At 35.2% G+C, this 23,455-nt stretch overlaps 1 protein-coding gene across 1 annotated transcript in view; it reads left to right on the plus strand.

The window, feature by feature from the left end:
• The window catches only part of LOC138709125 (ABC transporter G family member 20-like), a 299,649-nt gene that overhangs the window by 271,237 nt on the left and 4,957 nt on the right, over positions 1-23,455 (plus strand). The window contains exons 14-16 of the mRNA XM_069839662.1: positions 2,300-2,388; positions 11,884-12,060; positions 14,139-14,225. Of these exons, the coding sequence (XP_069695763.1) occupies positions 2,300-2,388; positions 11,884-12,060; positions 14,139-14,225 (353 nt within the window). The remainder of the gene's footprint in view (positions 1-2,299; positions 2,389-11,883; positions 12,061-14,138; positions 14,226-23,455) is intronic.

Consider the following 23,455-nt stretch of genomic DNA (forward strand, 5'->3'; position numbering starts at 1 on the left):
AAGAAGCTTGCCGTATAAACCACTATTTCCTAAGAATTTTTTCATTTCTGCATTAAAAGGAGATTAAATTTTTAGCAAGCAAACTACTCTGTCCTAAAGAATCTGTTCATTTCTGTATCAAAGGAAACATGTCCTCAATAAGGAAACCACTTTGTCCTGAAAAATTTTATCATCCTTACATCAAAGGAAGTTTACATTCTGAACAAGCAAACTATTCTGTTCTAAATAATTTCGACATTCCTACATTAAAAGAAGCTTACATCCCGAAGAAGCAAACCACCATCTTAAATAATTTTAGCTTTCCTACATTAAATGAAGCTTACATTCTAAACAAGCAAACTAATCCCTCCTAAAAAGTTTTATCATTTCTGGATTAAAGAAGAAAGCTTACACTTTAAATACGCAAACCAATACGTCCTAAATAATTTTAGCATTTCTACATTTAAGGAAGTTTGCATTCTGAAGAAGCAAACCACTCTGTCCTAAAGCATTTGATCATTCCTACATTAAAGAAAGCTTACATTCTGAACAAGCAAACCACTCTGTTCTAAAAAAATGTAACCATACCTACTTTAAAGGAAGCTTACATTCTGAACGAGCAAACTACTCTTATCATTTTTACATCAAAAGAAACTGAACAAGGAAACCATTCAATCTTGAAGACTTTTATCACTTCTGTATCAAAGAAAAAGCTTACATTCTGGACAAGCAAATCATCATTCTGCACTTAAGAACTTTTTTCCACATTAGAAAAAACTTGAATTCAGAACGCAAAAAAAAATCTTGTTTTAAGAACAGTATTTTTGTGAATTAATAATGTTCTCATTAAGAATAATAATGTAGGCACCACACTTTGAAACATTAAGGCAGTGGTCAGCAAAGATTGCGTCATATAAAATGCAACGCGCAATACACAGCGAAGGGGAAGGTAGGAGGGGAGGATACCCAAACTGCTTAACGTTGAATGAACAAGTGATGGCTAAGGAGAGGGAGATCATGCCTCACCCCTCCGCCCTGTTTGTATATTAAGTGGTTAACACGCGAGTCATAAAAAACCGACCACTATAACATACGGAAGTCGCATTCTGGATATAGATAGTTTTATATTTAACGAAGTTTTAAAGCTATAGAATCTTTCAGTTTCAATAATACATAGCCGTGATGGAGCAACTTTTTCTTTAGAAAGTGAAATACACAAAGAAAACTTATCCGACAATACTTTTTTACGACGTATTTGTCATGATCCTCATCACTTAGTATTTCAAGAAAATATATGTGCTTGTAATTTTATGCACAAAACTGATAAGAATGGCATTATGCATAGCACTATGAAATAGTCATCATACATATTGTACAGTAGTACTGGTAACTTATACATGTATACTAAAAATACTTCTTAACTAAATTATAGCAATAAGAACATTCACTACAAGATGTGATTAAGAGATACTGAAGAAAAGTAAAGCAAAAAGCATAAGAACTGGGACTACATGAAACATACAGCTATATGTATAATATTTTAATTACCAATATTTTAATTATAGATACATAATTGTTGCTGTAATGAAAATACGCTTCAGATAACTTGAAGTTGCTGAGTGGTGTATTTTTGGAGCATTGATACAGGCATAACTCTATTTATAAATTTTCATAGTTTGCTTTAACAATTATGTCATAAAGAAAAACACAATTCCTTAACACATGAATTACAATTCAATTATAAATGAAATTATCGTAACAATTGCACAAATCTAGCTTTCAGGTAGTAGCTCCCTGTAAAGCAGGTTTGAATAATTCCAAGGAAAAAATTGTTCCGGGGCCGGGTATCGATCCCGGGACTCTTCGCTTAGCGCGCGAACGCTCTTCCGACTGAGCTATCCCAGGAACTATACACGACACCGTCACAATTTTTCCTTTGTATCCATACGACTCAAATGAGTTGACTAGACGCCAGAACTCAACTATGAGTGCACACAAATACTTGTGTGACTTAAATTGTGGCTTTCTGTTAACGTACCTCCAGAAGAAAGCCACAATTTAAGTCACACAAGTATTTGTGTGTACTCATAGTTGAGTTCTGGCGTCTAGTCAACTCATTTGAGTCGTGTGGATACAAAGGAAAAATTGTGACGGTGTCGTGTATAGTTCCTGGGGTAGCTCAGTCGGAAGAGCGTTCGCGCGCTAAGCGAAGGGTTCCGGGATTGATACCCGGCCCCGGAACAATTTTTCCTTGAAATTATCGTAACAATTGTTACAGTTTCTCTACGATTTCTATTAAGTTATTTGTATTCATTTTCAGAATGGTATTCTTCCTTTCTACAATTCTGACAGCAACTATAATTATAACAGAGAAAAATGAAGGAGTTTGGGATCGAAGTATTGTGGCAGGTTAGTACGCATCATCAGATTTAATTGTACGATTAGCAAGCACAGATGTTTTAGGGATACACACAAGAGTAATAACTCTGTATGTAATACATATTGTAGTACATACATTTTACGTCATTAGTTTTTTATTTGTTTCTTTCTTTTGATATTGTGTCAGTTTAATTGGTTTTTATATAACTTCTAGTGTGTCATAGGCACAGCCTGCAGTAAAAAGTGACAAGTCGGACATTTCTTAGAGCGCGATGACAATTAGGTGATGGAGTAATAGCAGAAAAACGAGAGTATCCCAAGACACCCTGCTGTGATATCTTATTTCCCTAGTACAAATTCCACTTGAACGTATCGAAATTTCCATCAGGTCTCCAGTATGGAGTATACAGAATAAACCGTAAGTAATGTCATTAATTCAAAGGAGTTATTCTTTGAGATATTTCAAACAAAAATTCAAATACAATTTTTCTCGTTTTTGTTTCCTTCTCGAAAAAAATTGTGTTATATGAAACATTTCATGTGTACTTTGGGTAAGCCATTGACTTTATTCGTAATATGCTCAGTGAATTTAAGAGAGCAGTGTTTGTGACAATAAAGAATTGAAAGAATTTTAGTTTTGTCCTTTAAATGTGCAAAAATTTGATCCGAACAAATGTAAAATTTTAAAATTCCTTTGCAGACCTATAAGTTAAAACGAATAAAATCGTATTAAACTTCTTTGTATCAATTAAATCAAGGAGTAATCCCCTTGAATTAATAACATCATTTACGGTTCACCCTGTATAAATTAAATTTGAATTCCTCACAGATTCTTTTATTTTCTTTCAAAACGGGACCAAATTCAATTCATTTGGAGAGCTACAAAATTAATTATTTTTTTTGTGGTACCTTTAGATTTTGTTAATTACGGACAATAGATAGTACAGAACCTGGATTATATATCATAAATACAGCCGTCATCATTCTAAGCAAATAACGCAACCACATTCAATCAGCGTTTCTTTCAGACTATTTGTTCCGGAGGCATGTTCTTTTGAGCAATAATATTATTCTTTGCAAGATCACGAAAATTAATCTTATTGCTATCATTATTATTATTATTATTATCATCATTATTATTATTATTATTATTATTATTATTATTATTATTATTATTATCATCATTATCATTATCATTATTATTATTATTATTATTATTAGTAAGTATACAAATGACAATAGTTTATAAATAAAAAAATGAACTCAGATCATACCTTCAAACGACTTTGGTATTTTTTAAAGAAATCTTATCTGATGTGTTTCCTTCATTGGACACACATCTACTGTTTTCCCTACAAATTCCTCAGTTGGAATCTCAGGTCCTCAATACTCATCATACAATGCATTCAAGGTCCTAGTAGCATTCTTGTTCTTGCCTTATTCAGTATTCTGTTCATCATACAGAAAGATCTTTCTACCGAGGCTGTCGTTACGTGAATGACAAGAAGGATTTCACAGAACTGTTTTTAACTCGCAGTACCCGATGTCAGCTTCCAAGATTTTTGCCAATGGACTTTCATCTGCTTTGTACAGGGTATTTCATAAGTAACAAATCTATCGAAAAATTAACCATTTTGGATAATTTTTGGTGTATTCAAGTGTTTGTTGAACAAGAGCAAATACGCCGTCTCATAAACGCTTCAAAAACTAATTCGCAACATAATAACACTCCACAACACTTCTAGATTGAAAATAATCTCCTATAACACAAAGTATTACCTTCAAAACTAATTTCGCAACATAATGACACTCAACATCACTTCTAGATTGAAGACAATCTCCTATAACACAATGTATTATGCAAATCAAGATTTCAGTTATAATTCCCTGTAAAGTTGATTTGAATAATTTCGAGGGAAAAATTGTTCCGGGTCGGGCATCGAACCCGGGACCTTTGGTTTAACGTACCAACGCTCTAACAACTGAGTTACCCGGGAACTCTACCCGACACCGATCCAATTTTTCTCTTTATATCCACAGACCTCAAAGTGGGCTGACAACAGTCAAGCAACCAACTTCGAGTGCACACTAACTCCGTGTGACTTAAATTGTGGTTTTCTGTTAACGAACAGTGACGTGTATTATACAAGAAATCTTGATTTGCATAATACACGTCACTATTCGTTAACAAAAAAACACAATTTAAGTCACACGGAGTTAGTGTGCACTCGAAGTTGGTTGCTTGACGGTTGTCAGCCCACTTTGAAGTCTGTGGATATAGAGGGAAAAACTGGATCGGTGTCGGGTAGAGTTCCCGGGTAGCTCAGTTGGTAAAGCGTTGGTACGTTAAACCAAAGGTCCTGGGTTCGATGCCCGGCCCCGGAACAATTTTTCCCTCGAAATTATTCACAATGTATTACTTCGGAAATCTTCTGATGTCACACAACACCCCTTCTAGATTGAAGATTGAAGTCAAATAAGTTTCGAACACGTTGCTAGTATCCAATTTTACGCTACTAATTCCAACACAAAAGATGACGTCTATAATAGAAAACATATGATGTGTTACTCTTATTATTAATATTAATTGTCTTCTTCAATAAACATATCAACGCCGAATTACAGCTATTAATTTCAGCATAGGGTAAACCATACAGTTATTGGCCACTTAAGGAAAATTTTATGTTTGAAAGTCGAGGATTTCAATGCATTATATTGTAAGAAGAAACTGTTTGTGCATCTGTAATTGTCAATTATTTCTTTATACAAATCACTGTTACAAAAATGGAATCAATAATACGGTGTGATACTAGTGACCAAATAAGATTGATATGTGTGAAATTATAGTTATTGGCCAATGACTGCATAGTTATTGGCCACTTCACAATTATCAACTCTAACAGACATTTATTTTTGTTTTGGCTGCAGATATTATTTTAAACTGTTGTTATTATTTCTATTAGTTATTTACACATGCATTGCACTGCCCTAATACCAGTTTTATGTAAAAGATAAATCCACATGTATCTTTACTGTATAGACCCTTATTTATATGTTGCTAGTTTATCAAGTTCTTCAAGGTAATCATCATCCTCCAAACTACCCTTAAGGTTCATACTGTTATGTGAATCTTCTCCTTTATAAAAATGAGTGACATAGGGAGATATCACCATCTTTTTCAGGAATGTGTTGTCTGTGTTTACGTGAAATATAACTTACATAAAAAAACTTTTTTACAATCTTCAAATCAAATTTCACTGAAAGCTTCTTGCAAATGTCACAAATTGAACTTGATTCATTTTGCAATTCTCTGAAGAGTGTTCGTTTTCTCTTTTCTTTCGCCACTTTACGTTTTCCCTTTCTTTGTTCTTTTCTTGGACAACTTTCTGTTCGCGCTTCTTTCTGTGCATATCCTGGTAGCTCTGTGATATCAAAAACGACAATCTTTCTACATCATCTTTGCCTTCTCTTTTAGGTGTCTCTGGCTACACCAGAAACTTGCCGATTGGTGTATTCTTGACTCTTTTGAGCAGGGAAGATATTTTCTCACTTATGTTCTTTTTACTATCAACTACGAGGTTATTTAGCGTCGATGGGATTGTGATAGCGAGATGATATTTGGCAAGAAGAGGCCGAGGATTCGCCATAGATTACCTGACATTTCCCTTACGGTTGGGGAAAACCTCGGAAAAAACCCAACCAGGAATCGAACCCGTGCCCGAACGCAACTCCAGATCGGCAGGCAAGTGCCTTAGCTGACCGAGCTACGCCGGTGGCTCTCACTTACATGTGTTAACACAACCAGAATGTTGACTACTGCAACCTGCGTTCACACTTGCTGATGTACTGTATTGTCATGGGGAGTCGGCCACTGGCGTAGTTCAGTCGGCTGACGCACTTGCCTGCCGATCCAGACTTGTGCCCTGGCATGGTTCATTCCCGCTTGAGATGATCATTTGGTTAAGTTTTTCCGAGGTTTTCCCCAACTGTAAGGAAAATGTGAGGTAAACTATGGCGAATCCTGGGCCTCATCTCGTCAAATACCATCTCGCTATCACCAATCACATCGACGCTGAATAACCTAGTAGTTGATACAGCGTTGTTAAATAGCCAACAAAAATACAATATAAAAAATTGTCATGGAGAGTCAGATTCCGTGGTTCATCTCTTGCATTTTATAATAGATGTAATTGTCAATACTGTCAGCCAAAACTTCTTGTTGAGTACAGGGTTGTTTCCGATCTCTGATTAGGAATTTGAATGACGTCATGTGAGTCAGGAATCACACTGACAGCTAAATTGCAGCGAGAGGTGACAGACCAGTATTGAGTGATTTCATAATTATAATCAGAGTGCACGGTGTATTACAGTAGCAACGCCCAAGAAAATTTAACCTTTCTGGGAGGTGTACATAACAACTCTTTCCGATGCCAAGTACAGTTACATGAAAATCATAGGAGCCTGCAAAAAACGTGGTTTCATTATTTCTAAGAAAGGCATCTTATGTGTACTTAATAAGACTGGCAAAGCTCGGATGGGATTAATTCCAGAGTGGAAAAAGCAAGCAAATCCACCCCCCGTCATAAGTCGCCGCACCCCACAAGATGATACAAATTAATTCCATTCGAGCTTTACCAATCTTATTAAGTATACAGTAGATGCGTTTCTTGGAAATAACGAAACCTCGTTTATTGCAAGCTTCTTTTATTTTCACTTAACTGTACTTGGCATCGGAAAAGATTGTTATGTACCCCTCCCAAAAAGGCTCGATTTTCTTGGGAATTTCTGCTGAGAGTCGCCGTGCACTCTATGAGATCACTCACTACTGGTCTGTCACCTCGCGCCACAATTCAGCTGTCGTGTGACTCCTGACGCACATGATGTAATTAAAATTCGTTATCAGAGATCGGAAACAACCCTGTAGACTTGTCTGCATCCAGCGTTCGATATGAAATGACATTTTCAGAACACTCATTGTCAATTTCCTCTTAAGCTATAAGATTCAAATCACCTTTCCGTTTTAGCATTCTTTATTTTGATATTTAGAGTTGCCTTAGGAAGACCGTGCTTTGTAGCAATGACTCTAAGTGAAGTCCTGTGTGTTTCCAATTCTTCCAATGTTACCTTCATCGCCTTTGGCTTATAGTCAGCCCATTTTGGAATCTTAAAAATAACCTAACCAGGGTATAAAATAAATAAGAATAGTTATTGGCCACCCATTAAGACAGTTATTGGTCACGTGGCTAATAACTATGCACACATTTAATGGACTCAAAATAAAAATACTAGTGAAATAGTGACATTTAATAAGTTAAATGAAGGAAAATAATTGATTTTTTAAATTATTTTAAAATTACAGTTATTGGCCGAGGTGGCCAATAACTGAAAAATGCGTTATAATTAAACAGTTATTAGCCAGGAAATTTTCAAAATTTAGGGATTGTATTTTATTACGTTTTATAAGTGTAAAGTCAAAATAGAGATGTACTTACCTCATAATTGGAATAATAATGAAAACCAGTTAAAAGAAACAGCAATTATTACGATTCAACCACAACAGAGTTCTTAAGAATTTCACAAGAAACCAAAGCCTGGGAACGTATGTTTTGCAGAAATATATTTTTCATCTCACAGTGCTATCTGTTGTTGAAAATTAAAGTAACTACCAAATAAGAAAACATGCTGCTACCATCTGGCAAAATATTAATTATTTGCACATCCTGTCTTATAATAACACATCAAAGTTCAAGTGGCCAATAGCTGTAAGGTGGCCAATAACTGTATGGTTTACCCTACATTTAATCCGAGTCGATATAAGTTTATCAGTGTTACAATATTAGGCTCACATACATCAATACACTCGCAATAAATTTCATATGACACAATAGTGTGACTTTCCTATTTTTGTCATTGTTTCAATATGTATTTTACTTCTGGTAGTGTGGAAGAGAAGGCCTCATGGCCTTAACTCTGCCAGAATAAATAAATAAATAAATAGTATTATTATTATTATTATTATTATTATTATTATTATTATTATTATTATTATTATAGTCAAAGATGGGTTGTAAAGAAGTCTTCATATTTTAATATAATAGCATGATACTATTCACAAGAATTTTTAATTTAATTTAAATAATGAAGACTTGTAATTTTATATTAATCGTTGTATATTTATTTTTAAGCTTTTAACTTTATTGATATCAATGGTATACAAAAACAGAGGTTATTATATTATGAATATAAAAAAATGGTATCTGATGATGTCGCAAGTAAAAACGACGAAAACGTTAATATCAACCATTAAATATGTAGTATAAATGTTTTATACCTTGTGTATAACATGTTAAGTCATTGACGGAACAACGTTAAATCCATTTATTGTATTTCAAAGACTTGTCGGAAAAACTTTTTCAAAATGAACTGAAAAATTCTAATGAAGTGTGTTTTAGAACTAGTTTTAAGTTGAATAAATTGGAAAACAGCTTGAATGTTGTAACCACTATAATTTATAACGAATGATTTAATTTATTATGATACAGATCGCTCGCTCGGAAAACAATTTAAATATGCTGTACGTCTCTGTTTAAAGTGCATGTTTCTCACTGATACCATTTAGCTCTTCCTTCGTTACTAGAAAAATAAGCCCTATACTTGTCTCCATTGCTAAATGATTCAGAAGAATTGTTGCTTCCAAACTTAGTTAGTGCTATCTAATTTTCTGATATCATAGGTCCTAATATTTTCGACAGAAAAGACGACGATGTTCTCTGTAAACGAAGAAGCTCAGTTGACGTTCGCTCGGCGATGGTCGCCATAGTGGAACCATAGCTTTAGGCGACTTGCTAGCAGCTTGTAAATGTCTTTCGAAACATAAAATAAACTTTTGAGCTTTCGGGTTTTATTCCTGCAGGAAGCTGTTTGCAGAGACATATGTACTCTAAAATGTATGTAGAGAATTTCTTTGTTTGCCTTTTCTGTAAGCTTCTTTCTCACACCTCCAACGTTTCCAGCCATATTGAAATCATCATGAAATCCAAAAGCAATAATATTTCCATAGTATACATCAAGAGCAGTCGGCTCCTTGTAAATAGCATCTGCAATAGTTTTCCGTCTTTCCATTAGGGATTCTGACTACTGCCAAGAACTTCTCCACTGGAACTTTATCTTCCACAACTCTGCACATTATATTCAGATCCATTTCATATCTCAAAGAAGTACTTTCATCTGCCAAAGCGAGCACTTCTTGTTTTTTAATGATTTCATCAAATCATCTCTCAAAACATCACCCATACACACCAGTAGTTTACAGGATACGTCCTTACTAATGTAATTCGATCTATCACTCTGGGATTTTCTCCATATTTAAAATCATCATTTAATTTGTGAAAAATACTTTCGATGAAACTCTCATATTTAGAAGTGTGAGCTACTTCCACCCATACCAAAAAAATACAAGCCTCGCAAAATTATTTTGTTTAACTCGCTTTCACCTTTAGTCTATTCAGCTTTGAGCTTACGAGTTTCTTCATAACCTGCCATCTCAGGTTTCACATTTACACACTTTCAACGGTTATGAACACCTTATCTATCTTTTGTAGAACTTTTCTACGATTTTTCATAAAAGTTTAACATAGTTTACAAAATGCACCTCCTTTTTCTTCACTGTATGCCAGCCAACTACAGTGCGCCAGGTAAGTCTCTCCGCACTGGAGACAGCAGAATGTATGCGCTAGCAACTGCAGTTATGTTGGCAGTAGCTGGAACTTACGCTGCGAACAAAACGTAAACTGTGTACTCACCACAATCATTACAGATGCTGGAATCACATTTTAAAACTGAAAATGGCGCCCACTTTAAAATCTTTAAAAATAATTCCAGTTTTAAAATTTTATAACATGTTATATGTTATAATTTTCAGTATCGCTTTAATGTTTCTCCGAATTTCAATGGGGGTGCAGTGGATATGCTCCGCCCCCCCCCCTCAGATATCCTGTAAGAAACACTATGTTCAATCTTGCTGTTGGTAATGGATCCAACAGATAGTTTCCCGTCATTGCCTTTTTTCTGATGATGGAGCTGATATGGAACTCTGTGACGTTGGATACTTCTGTATCTGTAACACGGTGTAAAAACTCAAAAATCTTCTGCTTTATCAATGCCATTAATACTTGACCAAACTCTATAGGGAGGATTTTTATGGAAACAAGAAAATGTTCACTTTTCAAAAATTAAGAAGCCAAGCTTCTATGTCCTATTGTTTTCCTTTCCATTTATTGGAACGCAGAAAAATTTATTATTATTATTATCATTATCATTATCATTATCATTATCATTATTATTATTATTATTATTATTATTATTATTATTATTATTATTTAGAAAGTAAATGCTGGCTCAGATACAGTCAAGAGATTTCGCCATAGGTACAATTTCGCTCTTTTACGGAGACGACCTTATTCCACAAAGCGTGACCTTTTCAGAAAATAGGTTCAATGCTGAGGTATAGCTCTTGGCAACGGATCCAACACTCAGGTTAGCCTTTTCTTGCCTTCCCTGACATTGGAATCTGTACGTAGATGCGAAACGTTGGACGTTTCTTCATCTATGAAATGGTACAAAAACAAAAAAAATAATCTCACCATGTTGAACATCATGAAAAATCATAAATACTAGCAACACAATAACCCGTTAATTTTCTCATGTCTAAAACTAATAAAAGACGAAATTAAGATCTCTAGAAAATCTTTCAGCGGTATGTAAACACTTTAAAGTGTTTATGTATCGTTGAAGATATTTCCATCAGAAGTGCTAGAGTTAAAATGCTTTCATTCATTCATTCAATGTTCTGCCAAGGGCAGGTCTTTCACTGCAAACCCAGCTTTCTCTAATCTTTTCTATTTTCTGCCTTCCTCTTTGTCTTCTCATATGATCCATATATCCTAATGTCGCCTATCATCTGATATCTTTTTCTGCCCCGAATTCTTCTCCCGTTCACCATTCCTTCCAGTGCATCCTTCAGTAAGTAGTTTCTTCTCAGTGACCCAACCAATTCCTTTTCCTCTCCCAGTTTCAGCACCATTCTTTCTTCACCCACTCTTTACAACACAGCTTCATTTCTTATTCTGTCTGTCCACTTCACACGTTCCATTCTTCTCCATATTCACATGTCAAATGCTTCTAGTCGCTTCTCTTCACTTCGTCGCAATGTCCATGTTTCTGCCCAATATAATGCCACACTCCATACGAAGTACTTTACTAGTCTCTTCCTTAATTCTTTTTCCAGAGGTCTGCAGAAGATACTACTTTTTATATTAAAAGCTTCCTTGTCCATTGCTATCCTCCTTTTGATTTCCTGGCAGCAGTTCATATTACTGCTTATAGTACACCCAAAGTATTTAAAGCTGTCCACTTGCTCTACTGCCTCGTTTAGAATTCGCAAGTTTACCTTCTTTATATAACTAAAAAAATAAACGAAAATTGCAATGCATAATTTTTAGATTTGGAACTCTATTTCTGTTGCAGGTGTTACAACAACAGAGATCTTGATATCGCACATTATGACACAGGTAGTAAGCATGTTGTTACAAGTGGTAATAGTACTGGTTGTAACTTTTGGTGTGTTCCGTATTCCATGCCACGGAAGTTACACAACTATGGCAATACTTATTGCTTTGCAAGGATTTAGCGGCATGTGTTTTGGTAAGAACGAATTATTTATGTATTTTATTAATATACGTAAAGATTAATTTTTGGTCCTACAGAATATATGTTATGGTAATAATTAATATTGGAGGAGAAAAATTTTCCCTTTGTGGCTCAACTCTAAGTTCAACATGTATGTTGAGATTTATATTAAAGTCAACTGCCATTATACAAGGAACGCACTCAATTGAGTGACTTGATGGCCGGGATTCCACATTAATATGCACTGTTGGGCGAAGAATCTACGTTAAAGATTAATTTTTGGTCCTGTTATGGTAACAATTGATATTCGAGATCGTAGATTCTTCGCCCAACAGTGCATATTACTGTAGAATCCCGGCCACCAAGTCACTCAATTGAGTGCGCTCTTTGTATAATGGCAGTTAACTTAATATAATGTCAACATACATGTCGAACTTGGGAAAAACACTGGAGGAGAGGGATTCGATCCGGTGCTATGGATTGAACTTCGGCGTAGCTCAATGGTTAGAGTGCTTGGTACGTGAAACCAAGGACCCGCGTTCGATCTCCGGCGCCGGAGTGAATTTTTCTCCTCTAATACCAATTTATTAATCCGTAGTTAAATTCTAATAACATATTTTTCAGATAAAATGTTTTCTAAAATTTTTATCAGTGATCATTTGCCATGCCTGTTATGAACTCAAATTTTGTCAGTTCTTATCGATGGACTTTAACAGATGTGGAAATCATGTTAACAGTTAAAATATCGATCAGTGACGTAACTGAGGAGTTGAACTCGCAATCCGAGGCTGTGCTTAGGCGTAGGTCCGATCCTCGCCTGGGATGTTTACTTGGTTGAGTTTTTCCGAGGTTTTCCGCAATTGCAAGGCAAATCTCAAGCAATCCCTTGGGGAATTTTCGAACTTATCTCGCCATATAACATTTCTTTATTACCAATTCCATTCACGCCAAATAACCTCACGGTCAACGGAGTTTAAATATCGATTTTAAAAAGTCAATGTCCGTAACATTAGTACATACTTTTAAAACAGCCGCTATTCGATAATGTCCGTGTAAATTAAAATATTCATATGAATTCCTCAAATATATAGAATAAAAATGGTTATATGAACATGGGTTCGGAAATACTTGGTTTCTGAGCAAGGTTTGCAAGTATCATCATCATGCTCTCAAATTGATGACATAGTTCTTATTGCTGAATCGGCTGACGTAGAGTTCCTTCATTATCCACACCAGCGACTTCAAGTGTCCTATAGAAAATGCAATGGGTTGAAATCTGGTGATAGTGGAGGCCAACCATGTTTATATCTCGATGAGACAATGAGCTGCGGCCTGGAAGTCGACTTTTAAATAATTCATCTAAGGGAATGTAAATAAAAAGTATTATAATAATTCCAGTAAACAAACGTACTGGAGTGTAACTGATCATACCTCCAAGCCCTATTCAGAAATAAAGCATTTCCGATCCCATGTTGATAAAACCATTTTTCTTCTATACATATCAGGAATCCATACCTAAACTTTTGCCCACTTTTTTAGTTATACTTGTATATCTGCTTTATCACCCCTGATCACATTGTATATCAGATTGGCCATTCCCATGTTATGAAATGGCAACATAAAAAGAAAACAACAACCAGAGCCTCCATTGTCGAAAAGATATTTTTTTGGTAACGACCGCTAGATGAAAGTACAGCTGCAATTTCATACGGGTTATAACGTGACTTTTGCAGTCGCTAGATGGCAGCTTATTAAATTGATAAAAGTTGTCCTCAAAGTCCATTAGACTGATCAATCTGTTATAGGAGTATTACTCATTCTATGTTATATCTCTCACCACTGTACCTGATGTGGACTCTAAATCAATTATATACTGTCAAAAATTAGCTGCATAAAAATAAAAAATAAACACTTTTTTCTGGTTTTATGATTCTGTATTTATCTCTTTCCGTTACTTAAATAAGACAACAGTTATATAAAGATCATTCTTTCCTTTTCAGTCTCTCAAATGGTTTTACTGGCATTTGATATTGTTACCACATTCTTGTTTTTAACTTTAGATTTAAAATCAAACTGTTTTTTTCTGTTTTCAGGTTTTCTAGTGTCAGTAATATGCGACAACTTAACAACGGCAAATTACTTCTCACTTGGAAGCTTTTATCCGTACATATTTTTATGTGGTAAGATCAAGTTTAAAGATTTCTTATACTCATAATTTCTAAATAAAGGCCTGCTTGTTATGAAAACGCCTCTAGGAGTTATTTTACTCTCATGATGATCAATTAACATCAATTGTGTCTTCTTTATTCGCAGTCAGAATTTAACGAGTATTTTCTTTATGTATATATAGTTACGGTATATAATTAAAAATTCTAAGGTAATATAAATAACCATACCTGCCATTCTTAATTATGAATTCCGCAACATAAAGCGGCATACAGTATGTACAAAACTGCTTAGTGAAATTCTCTGTAGATTTAAGTACAAAAATTGAAGCATAATCCTGCCGTAATAATTTGAAAATATGAATAAATATAACTCATTGATTAATGATGCATCTTCTTGTAAGTAACAAAGAAAACTGATGGAATTAAGAACAGATATTTAAGGGGTTATGTATACAGCTCACAAAAGTAAAATTTTTGGAAATACCCAACTTTTTTTTCCTCCATTATTGTATCGTGGACAATAATGAAAATTGGTATGTGTAATACACTGTCCTTCTGCTATATGAAAAAATATTTTTACGATTTGTTCGCTCGTTCGTTCGTTCGTTCGTTCCTTCGTTCCTTCCTTCGTTCATTCATTCATTCATTCATTCATTCATTCATTCATTCATTCATTCATTCATTCATTCATTTATTTTTTTTTTTTTCAAAATTCAGTTTACTGTGCGGTGAAGAAGCATTTCCCTCATATCTCACAAACTTTTTATATTCTCTGTCTTTATTTTATTGCTGAAATCCATGTTTACAATATCATGCTCTTTCAACTACATTCCTTAATAAGTAATATTTGTTTTATTTAGTGTTAGAAGAAAATACTGATATTTGACCATTTTTTAAATAAATTTATTTTTTATCAGACAGTCTATCAAAGGTATAGAAGTGATCTTGCATCATATTGTAGATATGACATACATAAATACACACAAAAAATGTCATTACAGAATGTTGGATAGTTTTTTAGTTATGTGGGAAACGCTTCATCACTGCACAGTGAACTGAATTTTGAAAAAAAAAAAATTATATATATATATCTTTTTAATCGTAAAAATATGTTTTTCATATAGCAGAAGGACAGTGTTTTACACATACTAATTTTCATTATTATACAAGATACAATATTGGAGGAAAAAATGTTTAATATTTCCAAAATTTTACTATGTAAGTTGTACCTAATCCCTTAAGATGGACTTGATTTTTTTAAATGCAAAGGTAAGGAAGTTTGTTTTAAAAGAAAATATGTAAGAAAGGTACAGACAATTTAATTTTACTTGCAACTGTGTACAGCCTACACTACTACAATTAAGCCATTTACAGTCAAAGGGTTTATTTTTATGGCCCAACGACGTTAACAGAATATTATTACTTAGCGCATATAGAAACAGTAGAAATAGCTTATTAAACAGAGAGATTCCTTTCACTTAAAATAATATATTATTACAGACTTTCACCATCGTATATAGAAAGTAGAGAAGTTGAACTGCACAGCTGTAATACCGTATCAGAAAAATACAATGCCAACATCCAAATTAATACAATTAAATTCTGCTGAAATCACCAGAAAATATAATCATATTTATGACATTAAAAGCGGGTTCAATCCTCCGTAAGGTTTACACGTAATTATTCTTTCCAATGCATTGTTTAATAAACACTCATAGTTACTCTACGTATATACAATATGTTATCCAAATGTTCTCGAAATTTGTTCCTAAAAGGAAATATGCTTACATTAAGTTATAATTTCCAGTCTTTCCTATAAAGCAGTCAGTACGTTCGCAAGTGTATAACTAACCCAGCGATGGGGAACTGAGCATCATAGATAAAAAGTTCATTTCAACCCCTTCCAAGGTTTAGCATCGTTTATTTATGAAGTAGCGGCGCGGATGACTCGTCATTATTGCGGTCGCGTGTACTTAACGGAAGTTTCTTACGTTTGATTCTAAGTAAACTTTCCACTTTTCCATCTTGAAGGGAGAAAAAGTACTTTTCTTGCCATTCATCGTAGAAATTAAACCTTCGTTTCGAAGCCATCTTCTTTATTTACTCGATAAGTAAACGCAAGGTTCGTAGAGAGTAATGGGTCAACGTCAGTGATCACTGCAGAGAATAGTCCAGACCACGTGCTCGGCACTAGCATTGGACTGGGTTGAAGGAAAAGGAGAGGAAAAGTACTCAGTGATTACATGTTCCGCATCCCTGATCTAACCCAATGATTCTGTGACGCGAAAACATTCTGGAAGACCATTTTTCTCAAAGAATTCAGCATCACTGTTCTTGTTGGACGTCCTGAATCCTCTCAAAACACCGCCCTTGCAACTTGATTTGAATTTTGAGATTAAATCTGGCTAAAAGTACTGAGACATCATTTTATTTTTAGTAACACTTCCAATATTAACCTGGCTATACCTTTGGATTAACGGTTGAGAACGGGAAACATCGTTTCCTATCACCTTCCACGACCGGAGTTTGACGATACTGGCGTAAAATACAAACAAATCACTTTACTAGATATAGGAGAGAAGAAAATTTGTTCATCCATTTACTTAAACTAGGAAATATCATGATTTTGAGTTTGATAATTTTCATTCGATTTTCTTTAATCAAAATACAGTACAGTATTAACAATAAGTGTTTTTACTCACGAACTGAGCTATCAATGCGGAAGTATTCATTATGTAATGTGTAGTATACTGTCTACAGCACATTAGCATACAATGTGGAGAGTACATTAAAATTAAAAAATAATCATAATATGGATATTTAAACACATTTTTGGAAATGGTGGCCGTTCATTTCGTTAGAGGCATCAGTTCTTTTGTGCATATTATCGCACTGTAGACTATTGTATCTAATTCCAATTACCAGTTTCTTCCTTCGTACCACTAACTTATGTTGAAATAATTCTGTACCTACTCTATAAAAGAGTACCTTACGTACTGTAAATTCAGTCTCCACTTCTGTCCGATCCGAAAAGATAAAATTACTAGACATCCTATCTACTGTCTGTCCATGTGGTTATGTCACAGAATCGCAGAAAGGGGGGAAATCACGTGACAGTTAATTACTTAACGAGGACCTTTTATTTTAAACAGTTTTATAATATTACGTAGACTTCCAATTCCTAACAGAAAATGTTCTCAGAAAAGATCTAAGACAGCTCAGCCACTAACCTTTACATTGGGGCGAGCAGAAGCGGGTGGGGGAAACAGGAATGCGACGTAAGCACACGGACGCACAATATCTGTGCGGAAATATGACTCAATATTGAAAGCTTTTTCTTCACTGGAAATTGCGACTATAGTTCTGGAACGTACTACACTCACTAACTCAATACAGTTTACTATGACCGTAAGGCGAATTTGACTGCATATGCGGCATTGGTTCTGCGTGGAGGACGGTTTAACTTCTTTAGTGGAAGGGGTGGGAGTGAAGTACAGTTTCCCTGAAAAAGGATGAGACGATTGAATATTCCTAAGTCTCAGATGTGAGACACTGCGCATGATCGGAGACCAGAGCACCGATAAACAAGATAACGAATATTGAGTTACTTAAATTCAGACTATTTGGTTTGTTACTAGCATCGTTCCGAAATTCACTTCAAAAACTGCAAAAAAAATATGATAATATTACGTAAATGAAAGATAAATATATACATAAATCGTGTAGTTAAATCGACAATGGACCTTCATGACTAGATCGACACTCCACACAGAAAGGAAAGCTTTCATGTCGTTTCAATAGCTCAGACGGTAAGACTTCTGCGTGTTGTGTAGAAGAGTGCGAGTTCGATTCTTAGTCTATACAACGATTTTTTTTGTGTAAATAACGTTGAAATAGCTAAGTTACGTTGAAATAGAGTTTTACAAAGTCCTGAGATTAAGTGTTAATGATCGCAAACAATACAAAATTACAAGTTATAATATTATAAACGTTAATCTAATGAATGCATTTATACACACACATATACAATGTAAATGCATATATATTAAAAACTAACAATTAAAATGAAATTATAAAATTATATATAATAATAGACAAACTTTTACAAAGGTTTAGAGTCCTTAGGCTATGTAATTTGTTGAGTAATTATTACAATATTTTATTAATAGCTTTCCCATATGTGTAAGAAATGCACTCGCACAAAACAATTTTTGTTAAAAGTATGGCTTTAGATTATTTCATTCTCACACCTTCAGTTAATTTTAACTATTTTATCTACGTGTTTGCAATAGTGTTTAATTTAGTATGCATTCAATTTTATTCATGTTATGATTGAATGGAAAAGCACTGTTGCAGTTATTGACTAATTACATATATTAATACTAATTATTAAATGCATCTGTTAAGTAACCAATTGCAGTATCTTTTGCAAAATCTTGAATGTGTAAGTTGTCAATAATATTTCTGTACTATATACTATAATACGTTAAAAGAATTTGCAATAGATTTGGGATCCTCTACTTTATAATCATTGGTTTTTAGTGAAAAAATATTTTCTTTCTTAGGATATCTACAAGTTTAAATTTAATAATATTACGAATAGATTTAATTGCATTATCTGAATTTTGTACTTTTCTATTCAAATATATTCTATTTCCCTCTTTTATAATTTTTGATAAATTACACTGTACTCCTTGCAGTATTTAAGAACATGAGGATCATTACATTGCAACTCATTACATATAGATTCTTCTTTTTAATACATGAGATTTTGAAGTCCCTGCGTTATCTACATGTTTTTACTTTTGAATTTTTTCACAACATTGAGTGGAGAAAATCACTGAAGTGATTATGAAATTAAGTGAAAAATGCAATACATTAACTCTTAATATCAGTAGTACCAGTATCATATACGTTTTTCCAAGATTCATTTTGTAGACATAAATGTAAATAATCATTAGATACAACATTTACGATCCTTTCTTAGTTTTTAAATTAATATTTTGAAATTGTTCAGTGACATTGGAAACACTTAGGATTTGTTTATCATGTTCAGACAAGCCATTGATTATAGGTTCTGTCGAATACTAATTCAGTCTAATTCTGTGTACAAAACATTTATCAATGGCTGTGCTACTTCAGCTTAGATTTAATTTGATTAGTTTCGCAACAGTTGGACTTCCTGTTATATCCTGTTATTTAGATATTTAATTTAGGGTTGGTTTATTAACTCTTACTATGCAAGATGCCTCTTATTTCAATAATTCTATATCACGTTAAATAGTCATTGTCTACACTAAAGTATTATCGTCATCCCTCATTTCTCATCGTAATGGCGAACCGACGTGACATGAGACAGCGAGTTATAGCTCTAGTTGAGGCTGGATATGGGGCTAGATCTGCTGGCCGTTTGGTCGGTGTTCCTGGAAGTACAGCCGCGAGGTGGCTTATCGTTACCAAAATTTAGGGGAGGTCGAAAATCGCCCTATTCCTGGGCGTCCGCGGATTTCTTCATTGGAAGAGGATGCTCTCTTATTCGAGACAGTTCGACAGGACCCCTTTCTGACTGCTAACGAAATAAGAGCAGTATCTAACTTTCCCGGCTCTTCACAGACTGTGATCAGCAGGTTGAGGAACCGCAAATGGAAATATTGGGGGAAGCACAAGCTGTCGACCGTCTTGCCTTCGCTACCAATCGAGTGGATTTCGATTGGAGAAATGTAATTTTCTCCGACGAAACAACCATCTCGAGTGATTACGAAGGTCCTGTCCGTGTCTATCGTGAGGATGGTCTCCGACATGACCAGCGCTATGTACACCGACGTGAAATATCGGGGCGCTTTAGCATATCGTGTTGGGGGTGGATGTCTTACGATGGACCTGGCGTTATAGAACGCATCGATGGCCGGTTTAATGCGGGAACTTACGAGCACATTCTGGAAAATATATTCCTTCCCTCCGCTCGAGAACGTTTTCCCGAAGGAACATTGCTCTTCCAGCAGGATAGCCATCCCGTGCACTATGCTGCAAGCATTCAAATATGGTTTCAAAGGAGACCCGAGATCGAAATCATTAATTGGCCTCCGAAGTCACCTGATTTGAATGTCATCGAAAATTTTTGGGCGGAATTGAAAAAGAGAAGGATAGCCACCTATGCCCACCGACGCCCTCGAAATCGAGACGAATTGTGGGATCAAGTTGTTGACACCTGGGAAGATCTCGCCGGGGATCAGAACTTATTTCACAATCTCGTGACATCCATGCCGGATCGACTTAGATCTGTAATAGAAGCTGATGGTATGTGGACAAGATTTTAAGTTAACAGATCTCTTTTTGTTTCTTATGATTTTTGTTTGAGGAAGAATACTTTTAACTTCCAAGTAAGTTTTATTTATTTTTTTTTTTTGACGAGGTTCAGCCAACTTGTAAAACCCAGAAATTGGGCATAAATTATTCCATATTTTTCGACAAATTAGACAGTCGAGGAACTCTGAACAAATTAATTACACCTCAAAAAAAAAGTTTTACCCGGGATCGAACACGAGACGTTTCGGTTATACAGCGGAACCAACACGCTACTACATGAGCTACCGAGACAAGACAGTGACAGCAGCAGTCCAGAATGTAGATCCCTTAGCAGGCATTTGCCATTCGGTACAGTGAAGCAATGATATTTTGGGACTCGAGCTATGTTGTGAAATCCTGGCCTTAAATGGCAGTCTTCTTCGTGATCCTTATTCTGGTCCTTGTCCTTGTTGTGGTCCTTATAACAATTCTTGTACTATTTCTCATGTTATGTATCGTTACGTCGATATCGAGTGAACCGCGCTGTAGAACTTTAACTTCCGACGACCAAGAATCGTCTCATCCTTTTTAAGGGTACCTGTACATTAAAAAACTCGGGTACAATAAAAATTGAAGTAAAAATAAAATGATGCCCTTTTTTGAATTACAGTCACTTTGAGGTCAAAATATACCGGATAGTAAGGGGAGTGCGAGAACATAATTGTATTGGAGCACTCTGTTCTTTGTGCTCCATTTGTCGGATCGTTTCCTCACATCTTTCTTAAGCCGATTCAGGACGCCACATTTGAACTTTGCATTGGCGGTCTGTCCTGGAGGAACATATTCCTTATGGAGAATCCCGTCACTATAAAAATGGTTTATATTTTGTGTCAACTTCCCATTGCTGTTCCTTGTCGAGTCTCCTTTATTTAAGAGAAATAAGACTTTTCCACTGGGGAGATTGTTGTTTGTCGCGGAAAGCATCCGTAATCCCAATATTTGTCACTATCAATGACAGTAGAGAAGAATCTTGGTAATTTTTTTAACTTTCATTTCGCGTCCATGGGATCTCCAGTCGATGTTGCTTTTGACTGTCACCATCCTGAGTTACTATGGCGACCACAAAGTTCTCATTTGATATTCTGAAACGCCTAATACTCGGTGCATTGCCTCCAAGTCAAAACAAGCAAGCACTTCGATATGATATTCGCACACAATAACATAAATATGTGCTGTGCTCAATAGTAATTAGATCTAAACTGTTGTTTAGCAGTTTCTGTTTGGTTTTGTGTGTGTATCCGCCGCAGCCTTGTGAAGTTTAAACCAAAACTTAGTGCGGACTCTTTGTTCTACAACCTTCTCCATTTTACAAGTCTTAGAATGATCATACGTCATACAAATATAAGCTGAAAGAAATAACAAACACACTTAGTACGACTTAACTTCGCAGAAAATTCACAAATGATGTTAGTAACAAATTCTAGTCCCACAAATTGGTATCGTATGCGATTTTTGAGCAACAGATAAATTTTGAGAGCTTTTGGGTAACATCTCGTAATACATTGTTTCCACGAATTTTCAATAAGGCTTCCTCAGCTCATATTCATTTTTTTAATCCGCAGAGGCCGTTTTTCCATCTCTTGAATATAGGCCTGCATAAAATGAAATGTGTAATAAATATACAGTGGATGCGGGATGACTTAAGGAAAAGTGAAGTTGTTTCGTATCAGAGTACATGGCACGTGCCGCGCCGTCCGTCTTTTGTGTACCTGGCGAGCACAGCAGCGTACAAAACGAAGGAACCCCGATCTGTTCATAGTAACATTGCAACGCAATGTGTGCAGTTGTGTTATCCTGCTCAAGTATTTAGTACGCGTTCAATATGTTGTGCTGATCCATTCATAATGGCAAAACGTTAAATTCGCTCAGAGATACAAAAGCAATTAAGAAGTATGGGAGTGACATTTTATGTATTAACGAAGACAATATCGTGTGTAATGTATGTAAAATTGAAATAAAAACCAGAACAACTCAGGCAATATAGAAACATTGCGAAAGTACATCGCACAGAAAATGCGTTGAAATGAAATCTGAGGAACCATCTACATCATCATCATCATCATAATCATCATTTAGTTGTGCGGGTCTAACGACACGTGCAATATGATTCTCAGTACAAATATTCCTCTAAAGAAATTGAGTGATCTCCATTTTAGAGGTTTCCTTCAGAAATTCTCTCGATACAAAAACTGTTTAAGCGATAGCCGAAGACGATTCAGCTTCGACAACTTACGAGAATATATCGTCGTTTACTGCAATGCTGGTAATTGCATCAATGATGACGAGGACTGAACCTTGCAAGGTATGTACTACAGTACGTTATTTTTCTTTTCCTTCTGACTGTACGAAGATACAGTAGCATGTTGACGTCGTCTATTTACGTTTAAAACCTGTTCAGCCAATGGTCTGAATGAAAAAAATGTAACATTTAGTAAATGTGCACTTACATTCAACGATAAATCATCCCGCATCCACTGTCTAGTAATAAGTAGGACCGCACTTTGTCCCACGAGGCTACAAGGTTAAGTATTAATGGAGTTCTTACTGTAGCGGATGAGTGCGTGCATGTGGCAAGCGAAGTACTTGTGTCTGCTCTAGCGACTCCTGTTCGGCCAAGTGGGGCAGAACAAATCATAGACCACTTTAACAATTTCACTAATATTTATAACTTATATTATTTACACTGTGTACACTAGAATACGCTATTCTTACTATTTACACTAGCGGCGACCAAAGCGGGTGTCATGATTACATCGTGTAATCACAGACATTCAAACGGATACGAGGAATTTCCTGTACATTGCTGTGTTTTTCATTCATGTACTGAAGGCAAGCAGTGGCGGTATCATGTCGCTCTACAAACTTTGTCTCTACAAGCAGTAAGAGGTGGTTTCGTA

The sequence above is a fragment of the Periplaneta americana genome, chromosome 11, assembly GCF_040183065.1.
Source record: "Periplaneta americana isolate PAMFEO1 chromosome 11, P.americana_PAMFEO1_priV1, whole genome shotgun sequence".
NCBI classification, from domain to species: domain Eukaryota; kingdom Metazoa; phylum Arthropoda; class Insecta; order Blattodea; family Blattidae; genus Periplaneta; species Periplaneta americana.